At 37.9% G+C, this 12,050-nt stretch overlaps 1 protein-coding gene across 2 annotated transcripts in view; it reads left to right on the top strand.

Annotated features, from left to right (window-relative positions):
• Positions 1 to 7,973: 7,973 nt before the first annotated feature.
• Positions 7,974 to 12,050, top strand: part of LUZP2 (leucine zipper protein 2) — a 431,421-nt gene continuing 427,344 nt past the window's right edge. Inside the window, exon 1 of one of the 2 annotated variants that reach the window (XM_029208937.1) lies at positions 7,974 to 8,274. Coding sequence is in view for 1 of the 2 variants with exons in the window: in XM_029208936.1 (XP_029064769.1) it covers positions 8,213 to 8,274 (62 nt within the window). In the remaining variant the exon portion in view is untranslated. The remainder of the gene's footprint in view (positions 8,275 to 12,050) is intronic. The other variant, XM_029208936.1, reaches the window with a different exon arrangement.

Here is a 12,050-nt window from a genome sequence, read left to right on the forward strand (position 1 = left end):
TTGGTGGAACTTCTTGAAGATGTAAAGGTATGTTTTTTAAACATACTTGGTATATTGGTCATTTTAAAAATATAATTTATGTGCTCTAATTTTTTTTCTCTTATCTCTCTGGAATTCCAAACATATGTTTATTAGACACCTTGATATGATATCACAGTTCCCTAAATCCATGTTCTTACATTTCTTTAATTATTTTCTCCTTCAGATAGTATTATTTCTATTTATGTGTTTTCAAGTTTACTAACCTTTCATTTTTCAGTATTCAAACTGTGCATTTTTATATCATATATCATGTTTTCAGTTCTAGAATTTTCAGTTGTTTATTTTTTATACTTAAAATCTGTATAGTCCTTATCTACTAATTTCAAAATCTGTGTTGCTTTGGGTTCTGTTTTCACTGATTACTGTTATTTTTGAATATGAGTACCTTTTCATGTTTCTTCATGTATCCAGTAATTCAGGCCTACGCTTGGCATTGTGCTGAACACACTGTAGAGATTCTAGATTGTGTCATCTTCCTTTAATGGAAGCTGAATTTTCCTCTCTAAACAGTTAAATTACTGGTGGCTCTTTACACTACTGTCAGGTTTTTAAAAATCTTTTTACAGTGAATCTCTATCAGTTTTGACATTAGTTCTAAATACATCTTTTATACCAAGGCATGGCTCTTACTCCAAAAGTCTGGACTTTCTGGAATTTCAGTTAAATGTTTGGTGTGTTTGTAAAGTGCTGTTAGGGCTTTCCAGTCTGGCTGGATAAGAATTCTAATATCACAGTAGTTCAAGAACTTGGATATCTCTATTCCAGACCCACTGCAAATGCAGGATAGCAGAACTTGACCTTTCAGAGTCTGGACTGCATTCATGAAGCCCAGTCCTTGGCCAAGGATCCATAGTAAATCCCCATGCAGTATGTTGGAGGTTTTTGCAAAGCTGCTTCTTCTCTGGTTTGATTTCCCACAAATCCTAAACACTTTAGCAGATCAAAACTCTGCTTACTATGCTTACTAGGCTCAGTAGGACCTTGTTCTTCACCTTCCTGTGGCATAGTAGTTAAAATCCTCATCTTGAGAAAGCTGGTGTGAGCGTGGGCTTGCTTTCTATGATCCTGCTCTTCCTATTTCCCGATGCTTGAAATAGTCATTTCATTTTTTTCAAATGTTATATTTGTTTATAGTAGGAGGATAAGTCTTATACCAATTATTCCTTCATGTCTGGAAGCAGAATTCTCATCATTAATTATATTTTGAGTTAAATATAATGTTGGATGAGAGGATGCTTTGAAAACCATATGTCCAAAGTTACATAGAGTGAGCATGGAAAAACCATACCTTAGAAATCTTGGTTTTACAGTGGTTCTATAATGAGAGATAGTCATAGAAGAGGGACTGAATTGGGTCTTAAATTTATCTGTGTTGAGAAATCCACTGAGACAGCCAAATGTGGGCAGCAAAAGGAAACCAGGAAATAAGAGATTGCCATTGATTGTTAAAGGTTAGGTGGAATTTAACTGATCCAGTGAATGAATCAGTTCAGCAGGCCAGATTCCTTTGTAAATATACTGCAAAATATGAAAATACTTTTTTTTAAAAAAAGAGCTTAAATTTATACATTAAAGCATTGCTGTGCTCATTATGAAATACTTGGTTTACAAAAGGATTCATTGAGGTTTCAGTACTCTGGTGAATTCCCAATATAATTGCCAAAAGCAGAATTATAATTTATCTCCTGCATTTGGATAAAAGAGCAACTGTTGTCTTTATTATTGTGTTTATCTCTTTCTCCAAGTGAATAGACCTAGTCCCAGAGTAACTCGCACACATGGTGTACTGGCAAAGAAGCAGACACAATATTGTTTCCAGGGCAACAAATAAGACAGATAAGATCCCAGAGTCCCTTTTCCTTCCTGGTGAAGTCCTGCTCCAAGGCTCTTGCATAGACTTCTCACCATTTGTGAGAACAGGCAGGATAATTTATCAAGAAGGTGAGGAATTCGGTGGGTTAAGGCCTGAATTCAATGTACACGACTGGCTCAAAAGAACGAGAGGGTATAGGGCTTGGTCTTTTTTGCTTTTGCTTTTGTTTGTTGTTTTCGTTTTGTTTTATTTTTGAATGGAATATAAACACTTGGATTAGCCTTATATTTCTCTTTTGTTTCTTATAATGTATTTGGTTAAAAAAAGGTATAATTGGCCTTCATAGAGTAAATTTCCTTTGGATAGTTTTCATGAGCAACAATAAAACAATGAGTATGAAAGTTGTAAACATATTGTATTTCCAATGAACCATTTAAAACATCTTTTTTTTTTTTTTAAGCCTTTAACCCCTGGGTTGACAAATATCTGAATAAAATTAGTGATTGACTGAGAAAATACATAAATTAAAATATAATTTTACAACATCTTCACCTTATTTAGCACTGAGAAAAATGAGAAATGCCCCTCTCCTATTCTTGATAGATTTATAGCATAGTGAGGAACAGAAATATATTATTACTAAGTAGTATTATAAGTTCAATATCAAGGCAATCTGTCACATGCCATAACACATTTGAAAGGGAGGACTTAAGTTTGTGGTGGCAGATGGGTTAAGGACAATATTCTAGAAAGAGGTGATGGCCTTGGTAAGGCTTAAATAATTAAAGTAAATTATAGCCATCCTTCCGTAACTCTGAGGGGAATTGGTTTCCGGACACCCATGGATACCAAAATTCTGGCATGCTCAAATCTCTTATATAAAAAAGCATAGTATTTGCATATAACCTATGCAAGTTCCCCAGTATACTTTAAATCATCATCTCTAGATTAGCTATAATACCTAATACAGTGTAAATGGTATCTAAATAGTTGTAAATACAATATAAATGCTATGTAAATAGTTGCCAGTGCACAGAAAATTCAAGTTTTGCTTTTGGAACTTTCTGGAATTTTCTTTTTCAATTATTTCTCATCCACGGTTGGTTGAATCTTCAGATTCAGAACTCACAGATATGGAGGGCTGACTATCAAGGAAAACTTCTGTTGCTCTCTTAGGAGTAGAACATGGAAGTTAAAGAAAGAACAGGGAAGAGATGTGTATTGAAAATATTATTGAGAGTAATTCCCTAGGATCTTTGAGGCAATAAAAATATTTACAGCTTAAGTCTATTATACTGGGGGAATGGATTTGAGGAAAATACACCTCTGAGTAAGGAACACACTTCAGAAACAAAAGACAGTGAACCCTAAATAAAGCTCTGGTGACAGGTTTAACATACGGGTAGGTGATTATTACAAAGCAATACTTAGTAAAATCCGTAGGACTTGTTGATTGACCAAATGTGGGAGAAGTGAGAGCTAAAAGTCATGATGATTCTCAGGTTTGGGTGACTGACTTGATGGACATATAAAGGAACAAAAAGAAAGATCATCAGATGGTGAGAAGAACAAAATTTCATTGTGATTGAGTTTGACTTTGAGGTACCCAAGAGAAATCTATGTAAGAGCTCAGTGAAGAAATCTAGGCTGGAGATTAACCATATTATAGATAGTAAAACCCAAAAAACTGTAAGTTCACCATGGAAAGAAAAATACAGAATTTTAAAAGAGGAGGATCAAGGATGAAACTCTAGGAGATGTTGGAGTTTAGAACATAAAAGTAGAAAAGGAAATGCAGAAATCATATTACTCTGAGAGAGAAGAAATAGCAGAACAATTAAATGGGGGAAATAATAACCTTTTCAACAAATGATGATAGGACGACTAGATACCCACATGCAAAGAATTAAGTTGGACCCCTATCTCTTATCGTACACAAAAACAAACTCCAAGTGGATCAAAGATAAAACAATAAAACTCTTAGAAGAAAATATAGACATAAATCTTCATGATCTTGGGTGAAGCAAAACTTTCTCAGATACCAAGAGCACAGTAACAAAAGAAAAAGACATGTTAATTGGACTTCATGAAAATTAAAAACTTTTTTGCTGAAAATGGCACCATCAAGAAAATGAAAAGGTAACCCATGGATTGGGAGAAAACATTTTCAAGTTGTATATCTAGCAAATAAATTGTATCCAGGATGTATAAAGAACTCTTATAATTCAGAAATAAATCATAAATGACAAAATGGGCAAGGAATTTGAAGAAACATATCTCCAAAAACTGTATATGAATGGGCAACAAGCACATGAAAAGATGCTCAGTAAGATTAACCATCAGGTAAACACAAATCAAAACCACAATGAGATACTACTCATACCCACTAGAATGTCTATAATAATGGTAATAATAATAATAAATTAAAAATACCAAGTGTTGGCAAGGATATAGAAAAATTGACATCTTCCTGTACTAATGGTGGGAATGTACAATGATACAGTTATTTTGGAAAGCAGTTTGGCAGTTTCTCAAAAAATTAAACGTAGTGCGATTATATGACTCAGGAATTCCTCTCCTAGTTATATTCCAAGAGAACTGGAAACAGATGTTCACAAAGGAAACTTTATATGGTTGTTCATAGCATATAGGCAAAACATGGAAATGACCCTAATGTCTATCAATTGTTGAATGGATAAATACAACGTGGTATATCTCTACAGTGGAGCATTATTCCACAATAAAAAAGAATGAAGTACTGATACATGCTACAACATAGATGAACCTTGAAACGATACTAAGGAAATTAGTTACATAAGGCCATATGTAGTATGATTCAATTTATATAAAATGTCAAGAATTAGGCACATCCATTAGTGACAGTAATTAGATTAGTGGTTGCCAAGGATGGGAGAAGAGAGAAAGAAGGGAGTGGTGGGTGACTGCTAGTGGGTATAGGGTTTATTTTGGGGGTGATGAAAATGTTCTGGAATTAGATAATAGTGATGCTTTCAAAACCTTGGCAATATATTAAAAATCACTTAATTATATACTTTGAAATGGTGTTTTGGATACCTGAATTAAGGTACACAATAAAGCTGTTTAAAAAAAATAACCTCTGTGTCTCCCATTTCCAGCATTTTATGGAGACTACCCTCTCAGTGAAACTGCATGGGCTTTCTTCATGTTCTTTATCCAGACTTGGGTATAGTTACTACAAAAAACTTTTGCTGAGCTCAGTGTTGCAACTCAGTATAGGACAAGTAGTTTCAGCTGAGTCTCCTGTCTGCACTGCTACATTTTTAACATTCATATACAAACTCTCTGAAGCCATAAAATCAAGTCTGGATTTGAGTTTTCCTGTGACAGTCTGGAAAGAATGTCATGGGTGATGGAGACATGTTCTTGTAGTTCCCTAAGAAATGTCTTCTGCTGGGAGGCAGATCTATACTGGAATTCATAATATAATACTTCAGTCCTCTAAATCTGCAGGAATTTCCACAATCCCACTTAGCTTCACTGTCCAAGATGTGCTTGCCTGATGCTCCTATGCCCTCCTAAATTGGATGTCTTTTTTTTTTTAAATAAATTTATTTATTTATTTAATTTTGGGTGTGTTGGGTCTTCGTTTCTGTGCGAGGGCTTTCTCTAGTTGCGGCTAGTGGGGGCCACTCTTAATCGCGGTGCGCGGGCCTCTCACTATCGCGGCCTCTCTTGTTGCAGAGCACAGGCTCCGGACGTGCAGGCTCAGTAATTGTGGCTCACGGGCCTAGTTGCTCCGCGGCATGTGGGATCTTCCCAGACCAGGGCTCAAACCCGTGTCCCCTGCATTGGCAGGCAGATTCTCAACCACTGCGCCACCAGGGAAGCCCGGATGTCTTTTTTTCTGCTTACAGAAAATGCATAAAGGTCAACAAACCTTATGGCTTGTTATTGATATCCAGTGCAGTGGCACAACATAACTGTGAGACACCGTCAAAACAGAGTTCATTTTGGTGATTCCCTTTCTTGGTTGACAGTCTACAGCAGTCTGTTGTTCATGTTGCACATCTAATTTAAAGTAATACAATTTAGGGTGGGGAAAAGCTTTTCTTATGTAAGCATATTTTAAAAAACTCTTTCTCAAGAAAACAAATGTTTTGAAGTAATGCAGACTGAATTTGAATGCCATGTCCACTGTAGGAGTTACTGAGGGACCTTGAGCAAATTACGTAACCGCTCAGTCACCTCAACCACAAAAGAGGAGAATAGGAATGACTACCACACTTGATTCCTATGATTAGCACACAATAAATTCAAAGTTGTTAGCTAAACAAAAAATGTGTTGTACAAATATGAGTGTTATTCCCCAGAGAGTAAGTAGTCATATGGCTTTGTTGAGTATACAACTCAAATGATCACCTTCTAAACTGAGCAGAGAATCTATTGTTAGATAATTCTAGCAGAAGCAAACTGAAATGCATATTTTTCTTCAGAGTCAGAATTCTGTTTTAGGAAAGTGTAGTGCAATTTTTCTTTGTAAATGACATGCAATTCACAAGTGAGTTGATTTGTGTATTCCTAGTTATATCTGTTGTGGATTTTACTATGGCCCAAAAGGGTGGTATCCAGTTTACAAAAGTTATTACTCATCTATTTTGTTGGCTTGGGCTTTTTAAAGTAATATCTGTTCTGTATGAGTGTTTTAACTCCAATCCCATTAGAAGCAAAAGCAAAAACAGATCGGTAAATTAGACAAAATAAAGCTTTATAACAAATGTATTTTTCCTACAGGTAATGTCTTCAAAAAATAGACTAAAGGGGAAGTTTCATCTAAATTTTACTGTAAATGGCTAGCCCCTGAAAACACTGGGATATGAGCTGAGCCATCTGGATAGGAATTCCTGGAGAACATCTTACCTTTGCCCTCTAGGGTCTCTGATGCTTGTCAGCCTCTATTGAACATCAGCTTTGTGTTAATCACCGAGTTTGTTATGCTAAGTATGATGTTCCAGGCAACAGTAGGGTTTGCTTAAGATTTAGAAGAACACAGTTCTTTGTTGAAAAAAAAAAAAATACAGCTCAGATCTTGATGAGATCTTTCCTCATCTCTATGATAGGGACTATTTATATTTCTCTAGGTTGGCTCTTGAAACAATCAAATGAAACAATGTATGAAGTAGTGCTTTACAAACATTTATTTAACAAGGTTATCCTGCCAGAATACCCTTGTTGTAAAGATCCTAGAATCGAACATCTTAGTAGATGAAGTTGGCACTGTTTTCTAGGGTTACTTTTGCAAAATAGAGTTCTATTATTTCATTTTTCTAATTAATTTTTCAAAATAAAGCTTACTAAATATCAGATGTTCATTAACGAAAATTTGGAAACTGTAGAAAAAAATGACAGATAAAATCTTCTGCCTTCCAATACCACCACTCCGAGTTAATTACTAACATTTTGATTATTTTCTCAGTTATGTTTCCTCACCTGAAGAAAAGCCACCCTTTAGGTGAGTGAACCTGGGACACCAACTCCAACCCCACTACCCGTTGGTGGTACAAACAGAGTCACATTGAAATTATAGGAAGGTCAGAAATTTTCAAATCACAGAAACAGCAGACGTCTTAACTGTCTGAAAACCTCTTTAGAGTCCACGCTTGCAGACTAAGAAGCTTGCAATGGCAATACGGTCTCAGGGTGCATTTCTGGACGCTGCTCGCTCCTACTGCCCTTCCATTCACATCAAACGAGTCATTATGCATTTTTAATTAGAATAATATTTTAAACATTCTCTCCAGAGCAACGTTTTTACAAACACTGTTTAATCAAGTGAGGGGCGCCTGCCTATGACTCTAGCCTCCGATAGTCTTTCCCAGTGAATTCTGTTTCACCTCCTGCTGCGAACGCCAGTTCAGTTACTGGCAGATTAGATTTCTCTCCTGGCCCCCGCCTCGCCCTTCCCCATCCCATGGAGAAGCGGGAATAAAAAGATCAGCCCCAGGCGGGCGTGCAGCTGGGTGAGTGCAGCCCGTTGACCGGAGCGCGCGGGTCCATCGCTGGGCACCCCCTCCCTCTCCCCGCGCCGCCTCCAGCGCGAGTGACAACGCGCCCTCGGGTCTCGGGAGCTGCGGCGGCGAACAATCCCGGGCAGGGCTCGCCTCGCCGGTGACATCACTCCCGAAGATACTCCCCACTCTCAGCGCCTGCCTTCGCAAGGAGTCCGTCCGTTTGCTTGTCGGTTTCCTTCCGTCCGCTGCTGGAGAGGGCTAATTGCTGGCCGGGGACAGAGCCGGGCACTGAGGAGCGACAGGACCCGGAGGACGAGGAGGGAGAGCGCAGGCAGCGAGGAAAGGAGGATCCCGGCAGGTGACAAGCATGAAATTCAGCCCAGCGCACTACCTGCTGCCTCTCCTGCCGGCGCTGGTCCTCAGCACCAGGTGAGTCCAGGAGCGTGAGTGACCTGAGCTGAGGGGAGTTGCCGGTAGGTTGGTCCAACCGCAGGTCACCTGTGGAGGCCAAGGACAGACATTTCAGCTGTTTGCATCTCCCGCCTAAGTTAGGGGGGGTCTCTCTATAATTCAGGCTGTGAAATCCTTCTGAGGGAGTAGAGCCCTTTCCTAGTTATCCTAGCCCTTAAAGAAATCCTCAGTATTCCTCCCAGTGAGGGGATCAAGTGTTCCTTCCAAAGCTATGTTTCCCTCCAGCGCTAGTAGTAGCAAACAGATAACACGCGGTAAGAGACGAAATAAAGAAAGGAAATTAGACAAGGAGAGTAATGTCACCAGACAGTCTCTGTATATAGCAGAGCTGTCTTAATAGCCACAGCGCTTACCTTCTCCCGCAAGTGTGTCTCATTTTAAGGCACAGGGAACCAGAGAAAAATGACAAATCTTGGGAGATGGTTAGCCTTGCACAAAGTTCCTGGACTTGTGAATCAGACTGTTTTCATGTCTTGAGTAGGCTTAGTGGTAGGCACTTTCCTTTGGCTGTCTTGTGAACAGGTCTAATTAAAGAGCACACAAGACGATTAAAAGTTAGAAGACACTCTCAGAGTGCTGATGCAAGGACCATAGTCAGAAACAATTAAGTACTGTATTCCATCCCTGGCCATAGATGGGACTTTAAGCCCAAGCACAGAGGAGCTATTTTTAGTGGAGGTTTAAAATGCGTTGATTGAAAAGAGTTTTGTGATTCCCCACTGTTGATCAAGTCCCAAAGTTGGTGATGGGTTTTCATTCTTCTTCCACAAGAGCAGCACAAAGGTGGACTGTTTCATTGCCCAGGACTGAACCTTTATTCTGCATGGCCTGAACATACTGGCAGCAACCTCTCTGCCTTGGCTACTATAAAATGACCCACACAGGATAAGGATCTTTTCAAATCTATGTGAATGGAAACATTATCTGATTATGTTTCTGCTGGAAAATGAAGAGGGGAAATAGGATTATATCTAATTCTGAAATTGAGAAGTATGAAGGAAACTCATTATGTATGAAAAGTCAGGGCAGCAAAATTCTTGATTCCATTCCTAACTGACACACCCTCTTTCAGGCTCTTGTAACCAAACTTTCCTTCTAGTGTGAGGACTGTTTGGTTTAGCCCCAGTAGTTGATGAACTTAGTCTCTGCTTGCAAACAAAGCCCAGGTGACTTTCCCAGACTAAAATGGAATATTTTAGTATTCTTTATTCTGTATTCTTTATTTATTCCTTATTTATTATTATTATTATTTATTCTGTATTCTTTATTTTCTTTTAAGGTTGCTTGTCACTTGAGTTCACAAACGGCAGATGGTTTTAAAATCACTTTGCTTCCCGGTACTATAATAACTTGCTCCAATAACAGCCCATTTTAGTATTTGTTTCTAGCTCTACACTCAGTGCTAATCATGCATAATTGTTATTTTTTGAAGAGTCTTGCTATTTACTCTGAACTCCTGTGTTATGGTTAATAATTCTTCTAGAGAAAGGAAATTCTCAAAGTTTGGGGCATTTAAGTATATGCCTGTCAATATATGCAGAGAATAATAAATATTTAAACAATGGAAGCCCTGCCCACAATGATTTTTAAGTACAGTGAATCTCTGTACTCCAAAAGTACACTTGCTTTTTAAGGATACTGTAATTTAAGTGGCTCAGAAATCGAAGTTTTAATGTTGGTTATATACTACAAAAACAAAGAGCCATCACCTTATAGAAATGTTAATTTTTATAAGGATAAATTAAAAAAAAATAGTCAATGCACTTTTCACAACAAAAACCGAATTAGGCGTTCCTAGTTTACTTTAGATGTGAAACTTCTGCAGTGTTGGTTGTATGTGAAAACTGTGACAAGTCTTCTTTAAATTTTCCCTCTTGCCAACTCAACCAAAAGAGCATGCTGGGCTTAAAAAAGCGAAACTTTTCCTAATCGGTGGCATGTCTTATTATTGTGATTACTCGGTAACAATTTACTGTACTGGATACCCGGATTACCTTGTGACAGTAAGAGAACTTGACAATGAATTGGGTACTATCAATATGTCATTTTGCAAAGAAGAGCTCATGTTTCAGTGGACTCTAACAGAAGGCCATTCTCTTTGTAGTATTTAAGAGTTCTTGTACGCATTTGGTTAATGTGCACATTAGAACCTAAACTGAACAGATTTGCAAGAACAGTTGCATTAGTAGAGGTGCGCTTATTGCCCGGCTGAGAAAAACTGTGTAGCTGAACCATGACCACCTGTGACAGTAGGCTTTCTAGCCAAAGACTTATGCTAACTTAATTTCGTAGTCAGTGGTCCTGTTTGTGAAGCAAAAGGCATTTCACATGCTTCAATTGGGTTGAATGCACTAGCAGAGGGTGGCAGTTGCTAAATTTTCCTATTGCCTTCGGGTGTTATCACTTGTCTTTTATTATTAAGTTCTTTTCAAAGTGTGGAGAACACAGATCTGAGACTCTTGGTGCAAAAAAAAAAAAATTATTTGCTTCAACATCTCTTTCTGGTCATAGCTCTTTAATACCTTGCTATTATCTTTCCAATAGGTCTAAGTTCAGTTCTGTTTTAAGGTTAATGAATGTGTTCACTAAAGTAAATGCTGCAATTAGAGAAAGATAGTTACCGTAAAATAGTATTCTACCCACAGGGATGAAAACTCTAAAACAATTCTGTCTTTTAAATACGAATTTTTGAATAGCTTTCTGTTTTTATTTTTTCCTTATACCTGCGTTTTCTGTAGCAACTTTATATGCCGAAGCACAAAAATTCCATAATTTTCACCAAAGAGAACAACATCTATGCCCCCCCGGTCAGAGTTACTTCATTTGTCCTGAAAGAAAGCTAAATGTTCACCTTCAACAATAGCCAAGAACTGTTCTCTGTTTTACTGCTGAACCCCTAGAGGTAAAAAGAGCTGTAATTTCCTGGCATATTGTCTCTCCTGTTTGTAAAGTATATATAAATTCAAAAAAAATAGAGTTAATTTAATGAATGATGTAGCTAGTGCAGAAATCCATTTAACCTGTACACAAATAAATGTGGTCAAAGAAAGCAAACATATCTTCAGAATAGAATAACTGTACTTTTTAAATAGCCTTATTCTGTAGAAGCATTAAATTGCTGTTCCAAGGCAGCCAGCAATTCACTTCAGAAAGAAGTAGTACAGGTATTGAAAGGAATAGTAGGGTGAAAAAATCTTCAGAAGTTCTTGGTGAAAAGGGACCCATGGAGTGCTGGAGAAGGCTTGTACTTTAGTCTGCTGAACCTCTGTTCCTTTATGCTGTGATTCTACTCTTGATACTTTTGGCTTTAAATGACTTAATGGGGAGAGAACATGGTAGGGGAGGAGTGAAGGCCTACTGACTTCTGGTGGTTTTCCATCAAGCAAGAACTTTAAGCAGATGGTCGGTTATAGTCCTCCCAACAGGAGTCACCTTACAGGTCTGTCCTGGGCCCTCTGATAAGCAGTCACACCACATGTTTACTTTGGAATGTATTTTTAGATGGTACTATATATTGAAGATGCCCCAGGCTCCTATTTGCTCTGTGCCCCAATCTCTCCTCAGAATCAAGTTGATGGATAGGATAAAGGAAAGACAAAAGTCACAATGAAAACACAATAAGCACCAAAAAATTTTCATTTTTAAGCAAATTTGATATCCAAAGGAGTCTTACTTTAATTCCCCCAAATTGATCTGAGGTACTATATTTTTTTTGTCCCAAGCCCAGTACACAA

This window comes from Monodon monoceros, unplaced genomic scaffold (genome assembly GCF_005190385.1).
Source record: "Monodon monoceros isolate NGI ecotype Baffin Bay Population unplaced genomic scaffold, NGI_Narwhal_1 Super_Scaffold_7, whole genome shotgun sequence".
Lineage (NCBI taxonomy): Eukaryota > Metazoa > Chordata > Mammalia > Artiodactyla > Monodontidae > Monodon > Monodon monoceros.